This window comes from Trichechus manatus, unplaced genomic scaffold (assembly GCF_000243295.1).
Source record: "Trichechus manatus latirostris isolate Lorelei unplaced genomic scaffold, TriManLat1.0 scaffold00006, whole genome shotgun sequence".
Taxonomy (NCBI): Eukaryota; Metazoa; Chordata; class Mammalia; order Sirenia; family Trichechidae; genus Trichechus; species Trichechus manatus.
The window spans coordinates 35179331-35202599 of NW_004443942.1; the positions used below are offsets into that span (position 1 = coordinate 35179331).

General features: G+C 36.7%; 1 protein-coding gene across 1 annotated transcript in view; it reads left to right on the forward strand.

Moving 5' to 3' along the window:
* Window positions 1-23269, forward strand: part of LOC101359858 (very-long-chain 3-oxoacyl-CoA reductase) — a 164570-nt gene that overhangs the window by 131711 nt on the left and 9590 nt on the right. Inside the window, exons 5-6 of the mRNA XM_023738525.1 lie at window positions 8835-8899; window positions 9735-9779. Of these exons, the coding sequence (XP_023594293.1) occupies window positions 8835-8899; window positions 9735-9779 (110 nt within the window). The remainder of the gene's footprint in view (window positions 1-8834; window positions 8900-9734; window positions 9780-23269) is intronic.

A 23269-nucleotide genomic window follows, 5' to 3' on the forward strand; every position in this document is an offset into this window, starting at 1 on the left:
GAGCTGACGTCATATTAGAATTTTAGAGAGATCGTTCTGTCTCCCAAGTGGAAGAGGGCAAGAATTGATGAACTGATACAAGGAGACCAGTATTGCTACTGAAGCAATGAAACAAAAGATGGTGATGGCTTATATTCATTGGACAGGAGTACAACTGGACTGACTAGAGAAATGTTCAGGGAATAGAAACAGGACCAAGTTCTGACGAGGGAAGGGCAGAAAGAGTGCATAATAATAATAATTTTTTAAAAATTATTATTTGCCAAGATTCATTGAGCATTTTCTATATGTCATTCACCATGCCAAGACATTTATATACATGAATCTCATTTAATCCTCAACAATCCTATAAAATCCAAAACCAAACCAAACACATTGCCTTCGAGTTGATTTCTGACTCATAGCGACCCTATAGGACAGAGTAGAACTGCTCTGTAGTGTTTCCAAGGAGCGCCTGGTGGATTCGAACTGCTGACCTTTTGGTTAGCAGCCAAACTCTTAACCACTACGCCACCAGGTTTTCCATCCTATAAAATAGATATTAATATTTCTATGCCCATTTTACAGAGAAGAAACAGACTTAGGTTAAATACATTCTCCAAGGTCACCACCACAATCACCAGTACCACTATCAGTTGCCGTCATTCTTGACTCATGGTGACTCCATGTGTTACAGAGTAGAATTGCCCTCCATGGGGTTTTCATGGCCATGACCTTTTGGAAAGCAGATCGCCAGCCCGTTCTTCTGGGGCACCTCTGTATGGGTTTGAACTGCCAACCTTTAGGTTAGTAGCACAGCACTTAACTGTTTGCGCCACCCAGGGATCCTCTAGGTCACCCTGACTAGTAATTAGCAACTTTCAGGTCTGACCTGACAGTTAGGTGCTATTTCCCTAAGACGGGAAACCTTGGATCAGGAGCAAATTCTGTAGAGAAAAAGGATAATTTCACTTTGGGACATGTTAAGCTTGTGAGAGCTGCGAGATTCAAGTAGCTGGTTGGATCTCTTGGTGTGCAATGCCCTTCTTTGCTGGAAGGAAGCCTCCTTTGTGTTGAATGAGGTAGAAGAAGCCTGGTATAGCCATTCGTGGCAAGGGGATAGCTACATAGACTTTTGTTTTTTCTTTAAATAGGAAACTCATCAGGAACATTATCAGACTAAGTTCAGTGCCTTATAGTTCCATTAGATGTGTTGACTGAGATTGAATTTCTAAAGTGAGCATAAGACTTTTAAAATTCAAATGTATTTCCTTTTACTCAAAAACCACTAATAGTATTAAAGCAGAACCTTTAACTTAAAAACTGAGTAATTAGCTGTAATTTCAGAAATGTAAATAGGACCATAATTCATGAAATTCCTAAATGTTTCTCCAATTAGTATGATTTAACTACCAGCCATGTTATCCTTCTCTACTCATGCCTTCTTCCAAGTTTATGTATGGCAACTCTTATCTAGTTTTGTCATAAGGCTCACATAGCAATTTATAATTAAACAGTAGAAATGAAATGTTCTATTGTTTTGCTTCTGACTCCATCTTAATTTTCAATTTCTGATTAAAGGCACTGCAAATTTAAAGCTTTGTAAACTCTCTTTTATTTAGAAATTGCTTTTCACAAGTGTATGAAAACTGTAAAGTTTGCAAAATGTTTTACATAGTGTTCCAAATATCATCTGTCAGAGTATGAACATGTGCTAGCTACAGCAATATGTTAAATAAGGCAAAGAAGGAATTTTTCTCAGCATCACTTTCCAAACTCTCTGTGGACTGTAAGACTAGACTGACTTGAATAAAATAAAGAGGGCAGAGGAGCAATTACGATGAATTGAATTAGTATAAACAGCTATCCTGGTTAACTGCTGCCCTGGCCTCTGTCTTTCAGAAGGCTCTCCACTTTGACACTGGTCATATATAATAAAAGCAAAGATCTTGACTGTCGGAGACTCTGCTCCATCCCAACACCTAGAATAGTGGCTGGCACACAATAGGAGTTCAATAAATATTTGCTGAATAAATGATAATCACAGACAATAACAACAATTCTTCCTCCTCCATTTATTAGCATATTAATATGTCCCAGATATTAATATGTCCCAGATATTAGTGATTTCATGCATATTATCTCATTTAGTTCTTAAATTATTATCCTTATTTTATATACAACGAGGAAGCTGAGACTTAACTGTGTGAAGTCACTTGCCTTTTCTTAGGAGCTGGTAGTGGTAGAGCCAGGGCTGAAACTCGGGTCTGTTGGACTCTGAAGTCCCTACTCTTTGTTCAAAAGCTTAAGACAGGAGGAATTCCCCCCCCATGTTTATATATACACTATTAGTGAAGTCTACATTTTAAAAATTCAGTTCATTTTGAATTATAATGAGATGGTAGCATTTTTTTTCCTAATCGGTTTTTACTAATGAACTCCAATAAGTCCAAGCTGCACTGAAGGCATTGGTGGCAAACAAGTCTCCAGGAATTGATGGAATACCAGCTGAGATATTTCAGTAAATGGATGCAGCGCTGGAGGTACTCACTTGTCTATGCCAAGACTTTTGGAAGACAGCTACCTGGCCAACTGACAGGAAGAAATCCATATTTGTGCCTGTTCCAAAGAAAGATGATGCGGCAGAATGCAGAAGGTATTGAATAATATTAATATCACACACAAGTAAAACTTTGCTGATGATAATTCAAAAGCAGTTGCAGCCGTACATCAACAGCAACTATCTGAAATTCAAGCCAGATTCAGAAGAGAACGTGGAACGATGGATATCATTGCTGATGTCAGATGCATCTTGGCTGGAAGCAGAGAATACCAGAAAGATGTTTACTTGTGTTTTATTGACTATGCAAAGGCATTTGACTGTGTGGATCATAACAAATTATGGATAACATCACAAAGAATGGGAATTCCAGAACACTCAGTTGTGCTCATGCAAAACCTGTACATAGGCCAAGAGTCTATATAGTCATTTGAACAGAACAAGGGTATGCTGTGTGGTTTAAAATCAGGAAAGGTGTGCATCAGGTTGTATTTTCACCATACATATTCAGTCTGTATGCTGAGCAAATAATCCGAGATGCTAGACTATATGAAGAAGAACGTGGCATCAGGATTGGAGGAAGACTCATTAACAACCTTCCATAAGCAGATGACACAAACTTGCTTGCTGAAAGTGAAGAGGACTTGAAGCACTTACTGATGAAGATCAGACTACAGCCTTCAGTGTGGATTATACCTCAACATAAAGAAAACAAAAATCCTCACAACTGGACCAATAAACAACATCATGATAAATGGAGAAAATATTGAACTTGTCAAGGATTTCATTTTACTTGGATCCACAATCAACACCTATGGAAGCAGCAGTCAAGAAATCAAACTATGCATTGCATTGGGCAAATCTGCTACAAAAGACCTCTTTCAAGTGTTAAAAAGCAAAGATGTCACTTTGAGGACTAAGGTGCACCTGATCCAAGCCATTGTATTCAATTGTCTCATATGCATGCGAAAACTGGACAGTGAATAAGGAAGACTGAAGAATTGATGCCTTTGAATTATGGGTGTTGGTGAAGAATATTGAGTATACTGTGGACTGCCAGAAGAACAAACAAATTTGACTAGGAAGAAGTACAACCGGAATGCTTCTCAGAAGCAAGGATGGCGAGACTTCGTCTCACGTGCTTTGAACATGTTGTCAAGAGGGACCAATACCTGGAGAAGGACATCATGCTTGGTAAAGTAGAAGATCAGTGAAAGAGAAGAAGACCCTCAAGGAGATGGATTGACACAGTGGCTGCAACGATGGGCTCAAGCATAGCAACAATCGTGAAGGTAGCACAGGACCAGGCAGTGTTTCGTTCTGTTGTACGTGGGGTCATCACTAGGAGTTAGAACCGACTCAATGGCACCTAACAACAACAACAATAGGCTTTCCGTTTCTTTGGTTAATTTGAGTGCTTAAATTGGATTAGGACACCTAACTACAAATGTGACAGAAATGTAAACATAACATTTTCTTTTTTTGTTATTCCTCAATTTTTTTTTAAAAATTGTTGTTTAGGTGAAAATTTCCAGAGCAAATCAGTTTCTTATTAAACAGTTAATACACATTGTTTTGTGACACTGGTTGCCAACCCAGTGATGTGTCAACACTCTCCCCTTTTCCACCCTGATTTCCTTGTTTCCATTCATCCAGTTTTCCTGTCCCTTCCTGCCTTCTCATCTTTGCTTTTGGGCTAGTGTGCCCATTACCCTCATATGCATGACTGAACTACAAAGCCCATTCCTCACATGTGTTACTGTTGGCCCTATAAATCTGTCTAATCTTTGACTGAAGAACAGTTTCTAATTGGATATAATGAGAAGGAAACAGAGGAGAGAAGAATAAATACTTTGTATTATTTGATACATGTTGGGAGCCCAACCACCAGGGAATGTATCTTTAAGCCACCTTAATTTTTTATGTCTCTGATTCATGTGGAACAAGAAACAGGTTGACGCTGACCTGTGTGTGGTTATCTGTCTCTGTTATTACTGTGGTTACACAAATGGATTTTTATTTTCTAGCAATTTATTGTTTGCTTCTCCTTTGTGCCCAGCCCAGATACCAAAAATCTAATTCTCTAATGACATTATTATCTCTATAGCAGCTGGTTTTGATAGAGGATTCTAAATCCAGTGAGGTCAGCTGTAGCAGCAAATGAATTTAGGAGAAACAGAGATCTCATTCTACATGTGTCATACATTCTTTTTTTTTTTAAGTATGAGATATGGAAATGATTTTAAAAACCTAGTATGATAAAGTTTAGAATTTATGTAACATTAAGAATTACTCTGTGGGTATTCTGGATTTTTAAAACACAACACTAATATCTCAAGTTCAGATGGAGGACCTAGAGAGCTGTGCTGCTGAACGCAGCTCACTGATTGCCCTTGCCTGAGAGGGTCAGCTGTATTAGAACTGCTTCTCTGTGCACCACCACATTCTCTTTCCGCTCACCTTGTCCTTCTTCTTGGTCTGTCTTCATCTCTGTTCTCTGTGTGCTCCATCTCTTCTGTTGAGCCCTTCCCAATCTTAGAATTCAAATGAGAGACTGATGGGAAAGGTTTTATTACTGCTGAAGGTCCTGCGGCGTTCATAGGGATAGTGGTGGGAGTTCTGAGATTACATGGACATCTTATATTTTCTGAAAGGATAGGACATGCTGGGTTACAGGAGTAAAAGGGTTTTGAAAGTCACTGAATAGAAAAATTTAACTGTTTCTGGAGCCTCACTTTAAGAATTCAAGAAAACTCACTAAGGAACCAATTTTTAATGCTAATTTAAAATATTACCATTTAAAAGGGATTTTGACTATCTGAATAATGTTGGAACAACTGGTGGCATTGTTTGGTTTGGTGAATCCTATAACGAATCCAGTAATATACAGAGATGGCATTGCATGCACCCACTCTTAATGAGATTGTACTATAACAGAAATATTTCTCTCCTTCACTCCTTACCCAAAGCCTGGTTTCCTCCTTTTGCAGTTCCCAGAAAGCTTTCTGCCTGCCATTTGGTTATTGCTGCCACCTAGTGTCTCAAAATAAAATTGGGTTTGCCTTTTCAAAAGATTCGCACTATACTGCTGTTTGTGGAAATAGCTATTTGAAAGCAACAGTTGTTTTTCTCTATACTCATAAATGATAGCACTCTGAAGTGATTACTTATTATGGAGAGATTATGGGTAGCATGCATTCACAAGCAAAATGAGGAACTAATAAAGCAGAAGAGATTCTTAGAGTCCTGGAGAGAACACAAGGGATTTAGGAATCCTAATCTCTAGTACAGGACAGACTGCCAGTATGACCTTGGCATGCACTTACCCTCATAAAATTGAACTTGATGCTCTGAAAGATCTAGTCCAGCTTTAACTTTTTTTTCCTGTATGCATTTTTCGTTGTAAAAGCATATCCGTTACTCATAACGACCCCATAAGGTTTCCAAGGATTTAAATCTCTACCGAAGCTGACCACTACCTCTTTGTCCCGCAGAGCCACTGGTGGTTTCAAACTGCCGACCTTTCAGTTAGTTGTCAATTGCTTTAACCACTGCACTATCAGGGCTCCTTATTCCTTATACATGATCTATTTATTTCTTTGAGCTGAAGGTCTCAGTGTTAAACATGTTAAACATGTTTTCTAATACAGCTATGTTAAGTAGATGTTTACATTTTCATTATGTGAATAGATAGCTTTGATAGCTTTCCTTTGCTCAATTAGCAGAGACAGAGCTGAAGATTTCCTGTCGTTAACACAGCCTTAACCAGAGTAACACTTCCCTGCTCGTTTAGTTGTGCATGGGCTTCCTTAGCTTGACTTTGTACTTGTGGTGTGTGTTAAAATTGCAAAGTCTGGACTGCTTACAAAGTTCGCAATTTTCTTTTTAAACCAAAATCTGAATTTTAAAAGATTTATAATGATACTGTTTTCGTTAACGTTTTGAAATATATCATTAATATTTCCATGGGTTAGAAAGAAATCTGAAGACAAAGTGTTCTAAATATGGGAGAGAGATGGGAGATATACCTGGTGGAATTTTTTTTTAATCCTGACTGTTGTTATAATTTGGCAAAACCTTGTCTCTGAGGATTCTATTATCTCGCACTGACTTTGTAAAGAATATATAGTTATAGTCTTTGTAAAGAATATTTTGCATTTTAACAGATATTTAGGTGTTGCTGTTTCTTTCAGTCGCACTGTAAATAAATTATTCATTTATACTTCTGTAGATGATTGAAGCGCAAGTGAACATAAAGCCTCACTTTCAACTAGTTTTGGCTTAATTGTTAACAGATCTTTTACAGAATTGATTCCTAGGATCCCTGGTGGGTAGAGACCCTATTAAATAGGATAAAAATGGACTTGGACCTGCTGTTATTAATTATGTTTAGATACTATCCCTATTCAGATGGGCATGGATCCTAATTAAATACAGTTTGCTTCACCATAATCCTTTGCTTACAGATTTTCAGACAGGTTTCAATGATCTTGTTAAAGCCATCCCGACCGAATTTTGCAGGTGAAATCTTGAGAATCACAGCCCCAAGTGACTGGGTTGCAGCTAAATATAGAAACTTTATTGAGTTCCTTTGAGCTACTAATTTTGTTAGCCCATTGAAAAAGTTACTTTTCCTACTATCTGGTTTATCTGGCACAATTTCTTATAAGCTTTAGTTGACTGATCATAATTTCATTATCTTTTTGCCACTGAAATTTTTCTTTTCTAATACTTTATAGTTTTATTAAACATTGCTATCAGATTTCTGTTTATTATCCAATTATTCCTGATATTTTTCTGAATTGCATACTGGATGAAGGCATATGACAACTTTAGCATAGTGGTTAAGAGCCCAGATTCTGAAGTAAATTCCCAGAGTTTGAATCCCAGCCTTACTTTGCTCTATGACCTTGGACAAATCATTTAACCTCTGTGAAATTCAGTTTCCTAATTTGTAAAAGAGAGATAATAATAGGAACTACCTAATAGGGTTGTTGTGATGATTAAATGTGTATGTGTATTAAAATATATAACTACATATACACATATATATTTATATATCATCAATAACAGTCCCTGGTACCTAATAAGCCCTGGATAATTGTTGGCTTTATTATTATAGTCTGTAAATTCTGGAAGAAGCAAGAAAAAACTGAATAAAGAACACCATTAATAAATCAACTATAATTTATGAGGGTGTAGATGACTTAAATGGATGCCAGGGAGCCCCAGATCATAATTTGTTGGTCTGAATACATTTAGATTATCCATTAGATGATTTACTTAGCTAAAATAAATTCCAAGCTATTTTATTTATTTAGATACCTGCAAATGCTCCTTTTTCTGGGTTTGTCTTTGTCTTTCCAGGGCCTAGGAAATCTGAGTACTAAAATCATGTACCTAATTACATATACATGTATTCATATCTTCTTGATTGTCTTGTAACCCCAGCCTTAGGTTAGGTGATGGTGGGGAATCAAGGCAGATTAAGATATGACCTCTTACTTTCCAGGCCTTATGGGCTAGTATGGGGTTGATGATATCAGAGACCACTTAGTCTGACCGCCCCCTCTTGGGCTCCACAAAGATGCCTTCCCTTATTTCCCAGATGAGGTCAGGCTCTCCAGGAATAGGCTCCCTTGGCATTCTGTACTTTATAATGACATAATTGTTTAATTCTTTTTGTTTAGTGTCTTCCTACTAGATTATATGCTCCACGATGCCAGAAACTATCTTTTTCTTTCTGGTTTTTCTAGTTCTTAGCACATGTCTTGCCCACAGGTGTGTGGCAAATATCTGTTGAATGAATAAATGAGCTCTCATTTTAGAGATGAAGAATCTTAGGTGCATGTCTTAGGTAACTTATCCCAGGTCATACATTTTCTGAAACACTTAAAACTAGAACTCAAGTTTCCAGTCTCCTACAGTACCTTCTGCTCTTTCTACTATGCTATGAAAATTTAAGATGTAAAGAGGGATTATGTAATATCTACCAATAACTGTACTACAAAGGTAGAATATGCATATTCCAAGGGACTGTGGTAACTGAGAGGAGAATATGAGTCCCTTTGTCAGGGATTGGGTGGGACGCACAGAAAGGCTTAATGAAGGAGGTGACAATTGAACTGGACTTTTAAGAATGGGTAGAAAGCTATGGGAAAGGTCACTTTCCAGCCATAAACAGTATTTTCTGTAATTGTATATATCATTTTAGTCTTAATATCTTCAATCCTATTATTTTAATACATCTTTAAAATATATTAATTAGCCAACTAATGATCTTGTCTTATTTCAGTGAACAACGTGGGAATGTCATATGAGTATCCTGAATACTTTCTGGATATTCCTGACTTGGATAATGTGAGTTTTTCTTGTATGTTATGGTAACAAAAATAATGCATGCAGGCATTGATCAGGCAGTAGAGTATAATGATTAAGATTATGAGCACTAGAGCCCAGCTGCCTGAGGGTTCACACTCTGGCTTTTCTGCTGACTACCTGAGTTACCCTGGGGATGATCTCAACCACAGAATGTCAGTTCCCTCGTCCATAAACAGGCAACTCCATAGGGATGCTGGAAGGATTAAATGAGAAAATATAACCTCATTTGTACAGGGCCAGATTCAATAATAGCTCTAGTTATTATTATCATTATATCAAAACAGCTCTGCTTTAAGTTTTAGGATCCTAAGGATCAATTTAAAAGTCATAAATATGTTAATATAGCAATATGGTTGATTCAGATGGACCACCTCTACCAAACTGAAAGCTATATCCTTAAAGCATGTATAATCCTTTAATAAAAACTAGAAAAGCATGTTATTGAAGGGACATGTAAATTTTTAAAAATTATTGAAAATCTTACAGACAATAATTTCTGTTCTCCATATTAACAGAGCAGAAATTGCAAGTGTTCAGTTTATTTTACATTTAGTGTGTCTTTTTGCTTCCAGATTTAACTTGCGCATATACCTTGGATTTTACACGTTAGGATGAATCGCTGCTGTTGGTAGAAAAATACTATAGTACTGCAAGTAAAATAAAATCTGCCCCTCTACCCCAACTCCTACCATTTTTCCAAGGTCTTGGCAATATCTAAGAAACTTTCGACACATCCTTAGGTTACTTACATATATTTCTAATATGGTCACTTCCATTTTCAAATCTACATAATGCTGTCAATATTTTTTTGCAGACCATCAGGAAACTGATAAATATCAATGTTGTTTCTGTTTGTAAGGTAAGCAGCCCTCTTTATAAATATGTCATACTTTTCAGTGCTTTCTATGTAAACATTGGCATAATCAGTTTGTTCACTTCAGTCAACTATTGTTCAGATGTAGGTATGTTATTACCCCTTGTGGCTACCTAGATGTCTGGGAGAATGCTCAGAAATTCTAATTAGTTATAACATCCTTATTTAAGCCCTATAATTAGGTAGATACTGTTTTGTTTTTTACCATACAGTGTTTTCCAAAGCCAGTGAAAAATGGCATTTGAATTATTTATGCTTTTCTTCCCCTTCATTAGCACAGGCTGAATTTGGAATAAGGGTAAGGAAGCACTTTTTCAAATCCATAAGAAGTCTAAATGTAGAAAGATACTGTGTAGGTTGAAACATTGTATTAGATTAATAGCACTATAGTGTAAATACTTTTAGTTTAATTTAAATTTAGTGATTTCTTAGTATGAAACGCCAAACTTCTGCTTTGGGACAAGAAGCTGGTTCCTTACTTCTTTGCAAACAACAACAAAAATAAAAGCAACTTTATTTTTTAATTTTAAAACTAACATGTACCCATTGTAACAAAGCAATCTAGTAATGTAGGAAGTAAACAGTGAAAGCCCCCCTTCCACCTGTACCCTCGCCTACTCCATTTATATTAACAGGCAGACAGATTTATTGTTGTGGTATGTGTATTTTTTTCCCTGCTATTAAAAACAATTCTTCAGTGCTTGTGCACACTTAAATGAGTGGCTCTGTAGGACAGATTTACAGAAGTGCAATTGCTTGGCTAAAAGGTTTTTACATTTCAAATTTTGTTGATGTCAAATTGCCTTCCACAAAACACTTGTTCTAATTTGCATTTTTACCAACATTATACCAGAATGTATTTTTCTACATTCTTTTTTACATTAGATATAATGAATTAAGAGTAAATTTATCTGTCTATTCAGCAATGAGTGGCATATTACTTAATTGCATTCTTTTAATTATTCTTTGAGTGTCCCTCCCAGTGTCTCTGTATTTATAATGTGAGTTGCTTTTTCTTGTCTTTGCCCATTTCTATTAAATGATTTGCCTTTTTAAATTTATTTGTTAGGGCTCTTAACATGCATTTTGGATCTTAACACTGTTACATATTGTGCAAATATTTTCTCCCAGACTCATTTTTATATCTTAACTTTGGTTATGGTCTCTTGTCATATATAAGTTTTATTTTTTCACATGGTAAGCCTGACTGTCTTTTTCCTTTGTGGCAGCCAGGTTTTGTGTTCTGCACACGAATCTCTTCCCAATCTCCAAGATAAAATAATTTTATAAAAATATTCTCCTTTATTTTCCTTAACTTAGCTTTATAGTTTTGTGGTTTTTTTTTTTTTTTTGGCTTGTTTGTTTGGATCATTAAGCCATCTTTTTTTTTTTTGGTAAAGGGTGTGAAATAGCAATCTAATTTCTAATTTAATTTTTTTTTCCAAATGGATAACTAAGTGATTAAGTTTTCAATTATCTGTCCTTTTCCCACAATCTGGAAATGGAAATTTTATCTTTTCTGTTCCATTTGTCTATTTTTTTCTTTTCTTTTGCTCTATTTTGATTACCTGTTGTTTCATATCTATTAGACATGTCTTTCCCACATTTAAAAAATTTCTTTGTCATCTTAATTTATTCTTCCAGATCACCTTGTGACTGAACTTGTCAAGATCTCCTTACTACATATGCATGCATATACACACTTGCAACTTCATTAAGACTTTTGTGAGAATTGCATTAAATTTTATAGATTAGTGTGAGAGAATTGGCATCTACAATATTGTATCTTTCTAGTAAAATAGCATACTTTATTTATTCAGGCCTTTTATGTTTTTCCTGAAAGTTTTGGAATTTGCTCCGTATCAATCTTACACATTTCCTATGTTTCGTCATAAAAATTTTATAGTTTTTGTCACTATTGTGAGATCTCTTTCTCATTAAATTTTCTAACTTTTTTAATTATTATGTAGACTTTTTTTAATGCTTAATTTATATCTGGTCATCTCATTCCTCTCCCTTCCCATGATAATAATAGCTAACTTTTTTAGTATTTACTATGTGCCTGCCGCTGTTTAACCGCTTTAGCTGTTTCTTCTGATACTTATCACTGTACTTCTAAATAGTATTAAAAACCTGAACCCATTGCCGTCGAGTCGATTCCGGCTCATAGCTACTCTATAGGACAGAGTAGAACTGCCCCATAGGGTTTCCAAGGAGTGGCTGGTGGATGCTAATTGCCCACCTTTTGGTTAGCAGCCAAGCTCGTAACCAGTGTGCCACCAGCGCTCCAAAATAGTATTTATGTCCTATTGATTCTTAAATTCATCAATTTAGGCATTTCTACTGATTTTCTGTTATTGTAGAAGTGATCTTTATCCCCATCATTGCCTCTTCCCCATCTCTTAATCTCCCAATATAATTCTTTCTCAAATTTTTATTAAATCTATTCATTGTTTTTAGTGTTAGGACTATATAAATATTGTTTCTTGCTAAGCCAAATTTTGGGCCATGATAACATTTCCTTTTGTGTATAACTGTTAGTTTGTCCTGGAGTTAATAACTGCTTAATTTAAAAAATTTTCTTAGTTTATATGAATCTCTGAGTTCTCCTGTACCTCCAGCAGCTCTGTAAAATGCCTTGTAATGTAATTTTCTTCAGTATCATTTTATTGGTTTTGATTTTTCTCCTGGAGGCACCCATCCAATAGTCTTCTAACATCCTGTTTCAATCTAACCAGGCTATTCAAGCATCTGTTTTTGTTCTCTAGTTGTTCCTTTTTTATAGCATCCTGTTCTTGTTTCATGGGTATAATAGTTTATCTTTCTAAGGTTCCTAATAAGATCTTATTTGCTTTTGTAGCTTTCTTCTGCTCCCTGCATTGTTTCTGTTTACTCAGGTTTCTTTTATCTTATCTTGGTCTCTATTTTCATATTAGAAGTGTGACCCAAAAGTCTGGTGATTGTTGGCTATTTTTTCATATTTGAGAGTGAGGTTTAGAAACCCAGGCTACATTGATGGAGCTTTAAAAATGGTGGATTTCAGTGTAGGGTAATAAGGTAGCCAGTTGGATTTTTCCAAGAGTTTCCCCAACTGTGAGTATCTTATGATCTTCTGTCTGGGGCTTCTTTGGGTTTCCAAGCAGAGATCCTCCATTTTCCTGCCTGCAAAGTGTAATTAGACTGGCCACTGGATGTTCTGGAAATGAAAGAGGGCTGGGAGGGAGGAGGAGGTGGTTAATCTGTGTTCACTACACAGGGATGGGCAGAGACCTGAGCGATTCTTATGGAGGCCTTTAAAAATTCCTCTTTTTCTGGATCTTCTCCTGGCCCCCTTCTTTCTTCTGGGATATTTTATACCTCCGTTTATACCTCTAATTCCTGACCTGTTCTAGGTTCTTCATAGCACATTGGCTTGCTTTTCATTGGTGCCCTGTGCTCCCTTGCTGGAACTTTTAGGATTGAGCATCCTCTGCTCCCCTGAGCCTCTCACTACTTAATGTTGTGGGAGCATGGTGGTATAGGTATATCCTAGCTTTATTAAAGATGGAATTTTATTTCCTCTTCTACTTATGGTTTTTGGATAATGTTTGTTGGAGAGAAGGAAATAAAACTGTTTTCTTCCACCAGCTCCAAATTGAAAGTCTCAAAGTAGAGGTTTTTTTGTTTTTGTTTTTGTTTTTTTCGTGTAAATTGAGATTTTAGCAGTACTTTTGTGGAGTAAAACTCATTCTTCACTGTTTACAAGGTTATTTCTGAGTTATAAAATATATCTACCCTTCCTTTTCCCCATTTTTAGTAATCCCTATATTCCCTCATTCAGTTTTGGCTGCCACAATCAGACAGAAAGTGCAAAGAATCTTTTTTTTTTTCTTGCATCTGTAGTGGGGGAAAGAAGAATAATTTTAATATGCAAATGATTAGATTTTTTGACTTTCTGGTTAACTTTTAGTTTTATTCCATTGAGGTATGGGGAAATGGTCTATTTCCTTATGTCTTCAGGAAGTAGAAAGACCTGAGCACCAAACAGATGTCTGTATTTTTTTTGCTTTTTGACGACTGAGTATTTATTAAATACCTCCTATGTACAACTACTATGGTAGGCACTAGGACTATAGAAATAGTCTGAAGATTAATTTTTATAATGTTTTCATCTACATGAAATTCATCACTGATAAATTGTTTCATTTTGTCTCCCCTGTGATACATAAGTTGATGAGTTAAGTATTGTAAGACAAAAGCATTGTATAAGGAGTTTGGGATTATAAAGTAATGAGAGTGACTTTCGTTAGCCCCAAAAACTAGTCTAGCTGCTTCATAGCCATGTCACCTATGTGCTAGCAAAAGACTAACTCAACTAATATCTGCTATAAGAAAAGTTAGGTAGCAAATATGAGAATCTGAGCATCATTTATCCTTATGTTTTAACAGTAATTACAATAAGATACCATACCTTGATTATACATACTAGACTGGAAAATAAAAATTTAATGTCAGATACCTTAAATTTGAACATACTTATGGAAATACAAGTCCATTTTCAATAATTCATGTATACTACCTGTTGGCGCTGAGTTGATTCCAACTCATAGTGACCCTATAGGACAGAGCAGAACTGCCCCACAGGGTCTCCAAGGAGTGGCTGGTGGATTCGAACTGCCGACCTTTCGGTTAGCAGCTGAGCTCTTAACCACTGTGCCATCAGGGCTCCTCTCATGTATACTAGTTTAAGGAAATCAAAACTGTTTATCTTTAAAGTATTCCAGTTGATCAGATAAATATGAATAAGTACTTAATTATTAAATATTACTAATGGCATAGTCTTGCTCTTTTTCTCTGTTACGTATGTTTAAGTAAAAATTCTCGCATCTTGATGTCCTGTAAAAAACTATAACTCTTAAATGGTTGATTTCAAGTCCAAGAACGCTTTAATCTTATACCTTATCAAACTTTACATATATGGCTATGCTTCTCCCTGTGTAATATATGTGTTGCTTAAAATTTATTAGTTTAATTTTTGTAAGACAAATCATATTTTGGTAGCTTGCTTCTTAAAGGCAGCTCAAAGGAATTATGTTGCAAAAAAGACAAATAATCATTCCGACTGTATCTTTTTGTTGGTGTTATTAACCAAGTTTTTTTCTCTCATAAGATTCAGTTTAAATGCACGTACATGAGTGAACAAGTTGAATTCTGAGTATATTTCCATATCACAAAATTGCTTTTAAAACATGTTTAATATATCTGTGTATTTAAAATAAAGCCCTGGTGACACAGTGGTTAAGCGCTTGACTCCTAACTGAAAGGCTGACAGTTTGAACCCACCCAGAGGCTCTGTGGAAGAAAGACCTGGCGATCTACCTCCATAAAGATTACAGCCAAGAAAACATGTGGGCATTTCTACTCTGTCACATTGATTTGTTATGAGTTGGAATGGAGTCAGGAAAACCCTACAACAACATAGCTTTAAAGGCATTTTCTTTACATATTTGTATAAATGTAATGTCTTTTTTAATAATCTGTATGAACTTCAAAGTTAATTAAATAACTATCATTTATTAGTTATATTATCTTAGGCAAATTAACCTCTGTGCTTCAATTTTTTTTGTTTTTTTTGGTCTGTAAATTGAAGATGATAATTCTGTCTCACTGTGAGAGTTAAACAGGGTAGTACATGTAAACCTGAGAGTAGTACCCAGATCATAGGAACGTCCCTAAAACTGTTACTGTTTTGTTAATTGTAGAACTGATGAAGATTTTTTAAAAATATATGCAACTGATTTTGTTTTAGCAAGCAAAGTGTTTTGATCAAAATTAACATCACTTCTAGTCTATAGTTTAAATGTTTTATAACTTTTCCTTTGGAAGTGACCAGTGTGTACTACTTTTTTGATAAAATCTCTTCTAGTATATTTGATCAAATGCTTAAAAATATTGTTAAAACTATATACATGTGTTTCATAATATCCTATAATCAGCTGTGATGAAAAATACGTTCACGTGTTTAAGTTTTATTTTATAGAATTGTTACCACTAGCTGCAAGTTAGTTTTCTGATAATTTTAACTCCCATCAGATAGGGTTTTTACTCTAGGCACATTAGTATTTACTCTTAAAACCTCCTGTTATCTGCACTTCTGTGTATGCATACGCCGATCATATAAAGCCCTGGCCCTTTCTGTTCCCTAAAACATTCATTTGGGGCTATCAGTCTGCAGAATACTAATATTAATAGGTCAAGGTCCTGACCTTTATCCCTGTGAGACCCAGTCAGCTTGCTGTGCTCCATGACCACAGACTCGTCCTTCATCCAGCATCTGATCCCAGATTGGCGTGTGCTGGTGGTGATCACATCACGTCCTTGCATAGAGACTGAGTAGTGCAAGAGGCAAAGTGCTCCTCTTTATAAAACAGCATAAATCCAACAGCACTGTAGAACAACTTTCAATTTTTAAAAAAATAATGCTGAAATAATTGGCACCAGTCCCAATATCTTGACAAATTATAAAATACTCTCCTGCTTCTGCATTCTTCTTCTTCCACTTTCTGTTTTCCCATTGGCCTGTACACTTGTTCCCATGAAATGAATTTGTGGAGACAAATGCTAATTTATGAAACACTTGGTAACCGGGTTATTGTGAAGTGTCACCAACAGAAGAACTGAATATATACTTAAAAAAATTTATAGGTAAGCCTTTTTTTTTTTTTTTTTTTGCAAACCAAATCCCATTTCAGAATACTCAGGGAGTTTGCTATTTAAAATACTTCTTCTTTAAGCAAAATAATCATCTTTAATTTATCTGAAGTGTAAATCTGAATTTTCCTATGCCTTTGTGGTGTACACTTTTTAATGGGAAAATAATCAGAACTTTTAATTTATTCATTATGGAACTGATATCATCTGGCAGGTAGCCTATTTTTGCTATGCTATAGGCAGGCTCACTGTAGTCATAGTCTCTGTAGCACAGTTTACTAGTGACCATTCAGATAGGAAGATGGCTCAACCAGAGCAGAGGGAAGTGAGTGATGTACAGTGGCTAACTAGAAGGCCAAGAAGTCAGTTAGGCCTTGATTGTGCAGGAACTTGAATGTGGTGCTCAAGAGGATGGAGAGCCATAGGAAGCTTTAACGTAGAAGTAAGGCGTGATCCAATCAACAGTTTAGAAAGGCAGTTCTAGTGGTAGAGTAGCATGGCCCTATGTATTTATATGTGTTGATCTTATCTAGACTGAGAAATAGAAATCACCTCAATGGAACTTTGTGTGTGTGTGATGCTCCCAGGTTTAGCGCTCTTGCTTGCTGCCGTGGTTTGCCCTGTAGTCTGTTTTGATGAATCGCGCCTGTTTTCCTTTAATTGATGTGTTACATTGCCAGGGCCGGGGCTGCATTTCCAGTAGCAGTGGCCTTTTGGAGCCCTGGGGTGAGTTAAAAGAAGATGAAAACTGGTCTGACTCCAGAATCTTAGAAGATTTTATGATGGCTGGACATCAAGGAAAGGAGCCCTGGTGGTGCAGTGATTAAATGCTTGGCTGCTAACTGAAAGGTCAGCGGTTTAAACCCACCAGCTGCTCCGTGGGAGAAATATGTGGCAGATCTGCTTCTGTAAAGATTACAGCCTTCGCAACCCTATGGGGCAGTTCTGCTCTGTCCTATAGAGTCGCTGTGAGTTGGAATTGACTCGACGGCAGTGGGTTTGGACATCAGGGAACCAGGGCATGGATATCTGCAGCCTGGCACCACAATAAATGTACTGGTAAAGGCTTATATAAGAAAGAAGAACAGTCTCTTCTCACCATCAGTGTTAGTCCAAGTTTTATCTTCTCACCAAACCACATGATAGAAGATGAATGGTTGAGTAGCACACCACGAAAGACTGGAGAAATCAGCTTGCCCTTTTCACCTTGAGCCTGTGCCACTAATTCAGAGATGTTTGATGGGTAGGGCCCCTGCATCTTCTTGTAAGTCCTGTGCTACTCCATGAGCATTGATTGAATGATCTGGCTTCACTAGATTCTTTCAGGCACAAGGTTATTGCTTAGCTCCACATACTTCTGTCCCAGATCAGTAGGTTAGATGATTATAAAAAATTACAGAAGTCCCACGTTCCACATTAAAACCAAACCAAATCCCTTGCTGTCGAGTTGATTCGAACTCATAGTGACCCTACAGGACAGAGTAGAACTGCTCCATAGGGTTTCCACGGAGCACCTGGTGACCAAAGGAATAGCAATTTATCACCAGATGAAGTGGTTACGTTGTGGTCCAGAAGAATACTGGGGAGGAAATATAAGCCAGAACAGTTTTAACTATAGATACCTGATGTTTAATCATAGGGTCCAGTTTAACTCTCCCAGGCCATCTGATTATTTTTCTCCAGTTCCATCTGATTATTTCACTTTTTAAAATCTCACCCATTAATTTAGGCTTATTCCTTTGTTGTCTCTCAGTGGCTTACTTGACTGAGCTTTCCTTTTACCATGTATAATACTGGTGGTTGAGGCAACCCTAGTGGTGTTTAGAAGATTTGTTGCCTGATTTTTCCGTTTTGCTCTCAAATCCTTCAGGGTTAAATTTAGTCTTGTTCTTGTTCCTTGTAGAGCAGTTATATGCCAACGTAAAAAGATCAGTCGGTTGAAATTCTATATAGGTGATCAATGTGGCAGGTGGATCAGGTCCCAAACTGGAAGAGAAAGTCCGAATAGCCAGGGCTTTTCTCTTATGATTTCAGATGCTCTGTTACTAAAATCTAAGGTAAGGCTAATCTCTCAAGAACGATGACCTCAGGCCAGCAGTGGTGGGATTTGGAGATAATTAAACCTCATGATATTGAACCATCACACTTCTCTAAAATAGTTCAGGTTTTATGCCTGGAGGGGTTTCCATCCCAGAACACTGAGAGGGTTTGCAAATGGACTTGTTGAACTGCTACTGATTACTATTAAAGAAATCATGGAAAATGGGAGAAGTGCCACAATGCCAGAGGCAGGTAAATATAGGTCCAATTTCAAATAGGTTGTACACTGAGTTCCATATCAATCCAAAGACAAGTTCTAAGATAGATCTTGTTTGTACTGTTTGTTTTTTATTTGAGATCACTTGTTTTATATTTGCCAGTTTGGCAGTTGCCTTCCTTCTCTAGTCCAGACTGTTCTTTGATTGCTTTAATCACAATTTTTAGAACTTCAAGAGACCATAAACTCTTCAGTCCTTTTCAGAGGAGCACTGCCCAGACAGTATTACCTGAACTGCCTGCAGCCCTTACCTAAGGATGATGAACCATTCACTTAGAAGGTACTGAACCCTGAAGCTGCTGCAGTAGTAGGTGGATAAGGTGGAAGTTGCTTTATCTGGGAGAAAAAGAAGTCTCAAGCAGGAGATAATAATTTATAGTCTTTTATCAGATATTCAGCCAAGGTGGAAACTTGAAACCATGTCTTATCAGGAGTGGTTGAAAGAAATAGAGATGTTTAGTGTAGAGAAGGGAAGCATGACATAACACATAAACACATGTACACATATCTAATCAAGGCCAGTAGGTTCTACCCTTTAAGTATTTCCCAAATCAGCTCACTTGTCATCCTGTGATTCCTTCCAAACTCCACCTGTCTCAATTTCTCAGCAGGGACTTACTAGAATAGCCTGACCAGCCTTTTTCAGACAACTTGTCTTCCTCCTGCAGTCAGAGTGTTATTTTGTACCACATCATATCACACCCCTGTTAAATCTTCAATGATTTCTCCTTTCCCTCAAGTCCAAAATTTTAGTATGACCTATAGGAAGGACCTACCAGATTTGGCCTCTGCCCGTCTCTCTAGCTTCATCTCAGGCCTCTTTCCCTGTAGCCTTCCGTGCTCAAGTCCAAGTAAAGTGCTTTCATTCAGTCTTTTGAACCTAGAGTTCTCTCAGGCTGTTCCCTTTCCATGGAAGGCTGCCTGTCTCCCCGCTTTACTAATTCTACTCATCCTTCAGTTCTCAACTAAAACATCACTTACTTGGGGATGGGTTGGTGGAGAGCCTCTCTGACCACTCCAGACTAGATTAGGTCCCTCAGTCATGTGGTTTCATAGCGTGTTGCATGTCTTCCCCTCCCTGGTGTTTTCATTTTTACTTTAGTGTCCCTCTTAAACTCTACTGACTGTAAGCCTTCCTTGCCATATCCCCGCACAGGGCCTCATATATGGCAAGTATACAACACTTTATGACTAGATAAATGAATTAATTAAAAAACTGAAAAATCACAGTTCTACTTCTTTGGGAATAAAGATCATACTTATTATTTTTGGCCTTAGAAGGCTGAACTTGGATCATTGTTGATATTTACACTGAGGTTGGTTGTGAGAACTTCCTTGTCTTTGGGTATCCAAGAAGTGGAATGAGAAGAAGGTGAGTTCCCCTTCTGATTCTAGGCCAAAGATTACAAACCAATGATCTGTGGGCTGAATGTGGCCTACCAACAGAGTTTGATTGACTCAAGCAGTGTTTTCAGAATTGGGAAATTTCTTGTCCACATTTCTAGCTTCTGTTGGAAAAAATCTGAAAATTGGGCAGCACAGAGCCAACTACTGCATGGCAACGAGTGACTAGAAGTGAGTAGCAACTGAGTAGTTAGGACTGTACTCTCCAGATTACCACAGTTGCCACTAGTCCCTATTGTCTGACTTTACTCAGTTACCTTACCTACCTGGCCCTTTTAGGCATTTGAATTTGAGTTCCTCTGTCCCATGTGACCCCAAGTGTTCCATCTATTCAAACGGAATAACTGCTTCCTGGAGTTAAGGGATTAGAATAGATGATTAAATTAAATCAGTCTTTCCTATCCCTATGATTCTCTGAAATCAAAGCATGCAGAACACCAGGCCCTTTACATGCTTTTGAAAAGCCTTTTTCTTTTCTCTCTCTCTCCTGACATGACTATGTATTCATTGTAGGTCTCTCAGACCAAAGTGTCTAATGCTATGCCCTGCCCATGGAGTAGATAACAAATGTTTGAATGGATAATAGCATGGGAGAAGCATCTGTTTCCTTTTTCTACAAGGATTTGCCTCTGGCATGTAACAGTACCAGCAGGGGGAGCCCTCTATTAATTTGGAAATCAGTGAGAAGAACCTCTGTTCAGCAGTCTAATTATATTTAATTTAGGGATTATGGTAACAGTTCTTCCCCCATATCCTCCGCACCCTGCCCCAGGAATTTAGGTTAACAACATTAGGAAGTTAATAAATGGCAAGAAGGAGAATATGACCCTCACCACCCACCCTCACCCAGGGCTTTTCTGGATGAAATGAACATATTCCAAGTTAATATCTAGAGTCTCTTAATCCATTTTGAAATCAGCAATCATTATACTCCTAAAATTTCCAAATTATTTGGTACATTTAGCCCTTAGGGTTTCATAGTAATGGGCTGCTTCAGGCATAACTACAAAATGATGGGTTTGCCAAACTCTATGACAATCACTCCTTCCATGATTTTCTTCTTTCAAAAATGAGGGAGAAGTTGTAGAATGTTTCTAAGTTTCTTTCCAGCCCAAAGAGAAGCTAGCTTATTGGAGCAGTGCCTTACCTATGGGTAAAAATGTAAAAGTATCTTTGGAGAACTCTAATCTTGTCACTTTTGAGAAGTCAGCCAATTTTGAAAAAAATGAAGTAATGAAAACTCTTAGCATATTCCTATAGGAAAAACAGTTTATGATGATATATACATTCTCTTTATTTTTGTTTAGAGCTTATAAACTACAGGTCTAGAGTCATGATTATTAATTGGCATGTCGCTCTCTATTCTGGAAAGTTCTTTTCTTTTTTGTTAAATTATTTTAACATAGGTCTAACCAGAATTTATTACAAAAAGGAAAAACTTTATTTTTCCATAGTATGAAATTACATTTAAGATTAAGTAATATGGGGCAGGGGAGGGGTTCGAAGGAGGGCTCTTTGCTTCCAAAAAGCTTAACCATTAATAAAGAGGAGAATCAAATAATACTTGCAGATCTCAAAGCACTCTAAAAACTTATCTAATTAAGCTTTCCACCCCCTGTGCAGTAAATATTATGTTAGCCATACAGGTAAGATTCTAAGAATTTCTAATTAAGTTGTATTCTTGGTACCACAGAGCTCAAATTATACAGCTCGCCAAAGGAAATGTGCTCTGTGTCATTCTAGTATGACTTCCAATGGAGTTACCATCTAATTTCTCCAAAATAAGCATTGTGTAACATTGTCGTTACTTTATATAATTCTTTTCACTATTATACCATGATTTTTAAAATTATTTTTAATGGTTCCAGTTGAAAACTTGTTTAAGGCATTTGCATCAAAGAAATTGTTTTCTTCTAAATCATGTGGGTTCGTTTTTCAGTTGCTTCAATTCAGATCCTGTTTCCTCCAGGCAGGTTTTTTTGGGGTAGCGGGTGGAGCAGAGGTGGACAAAGTAGCTATTTGTGTTGTCCTGAGTCTGCATGAATATCTTGGAGTCTTGGGGCTTTGCCTGGATTCTATGACAAGTTGTTACACTCCATTTTCTACCTATGTATAATGGTGCTAGAGGTGACAGTGTTTGTTTTTCTAATTTTACTGAAGCATTTTGAATTTTAATGTCATCTTTTCGTTTGGGTCTTTGCTAGTCTTTGAGCATTATACAATAGTGTTCTTTGTACCATTCTCACCAGAAAATGTCCAAATGCCAGAGGTTATATGATACAAAAATAATTCACTTGTATTATAGCAGTTTTCATACTAAACTAAACAGTAGGGAAACCTAAATTGGCTCTTGAGTATATAATAAAGTTCTTTCTACACACTTGACTACTGATGCTATAGAAGTGAAAGAAAAAAATTTTATTCATGTAAATTTTTCTAGAAATAGTTTAATTGTGGTAGCTTTTCTAATTACAGAAGTAGTTCAAGATTGTTACAAAAAATATGGGAGATACATAAGAACCCCAAAAAGAAGATAAGTCATTTTTAATCCCACCCACAGTGGTTACATTTTAATATAACATTTTCAAGGATATTCTAGGCTAGCCAATGCATTTTTGAGTTATGTATCTTCCCAACTGAATAATGCAGTATGCTGATTTTGATTTCGTATGAGCCAAATGAGCCTTTTGTTTATTTCCCAGCCAGAGTATACATAGCTGTGGCAGTAAATACTAGCAAATAATTCATTCTTAAAATTGACTATGTGGTGTCTCCTAAAGGAATTCTAATTGAGCTGTTATCAAGACTTTCATTTATCTTTGTATGTTTGTATCCTTTTTATGGCCATCTTGCATACAAAGTGATGAGATGTCTAGGTGCAGTGTAGCATATATTGGCCTTTCTCCTTTGATTTTAGGTTTCTAGGACTTTTTGTGGTGACAATTAATGAAACTATGATTGAAAAATATATGTATAAAATTTAGGAAACATTAGTTTTTTCCTTCAAGGATTTGAGTTTCTCATTGTTGTAGAGGTACTATTGCAGTAACTTGTCTATTTTTTT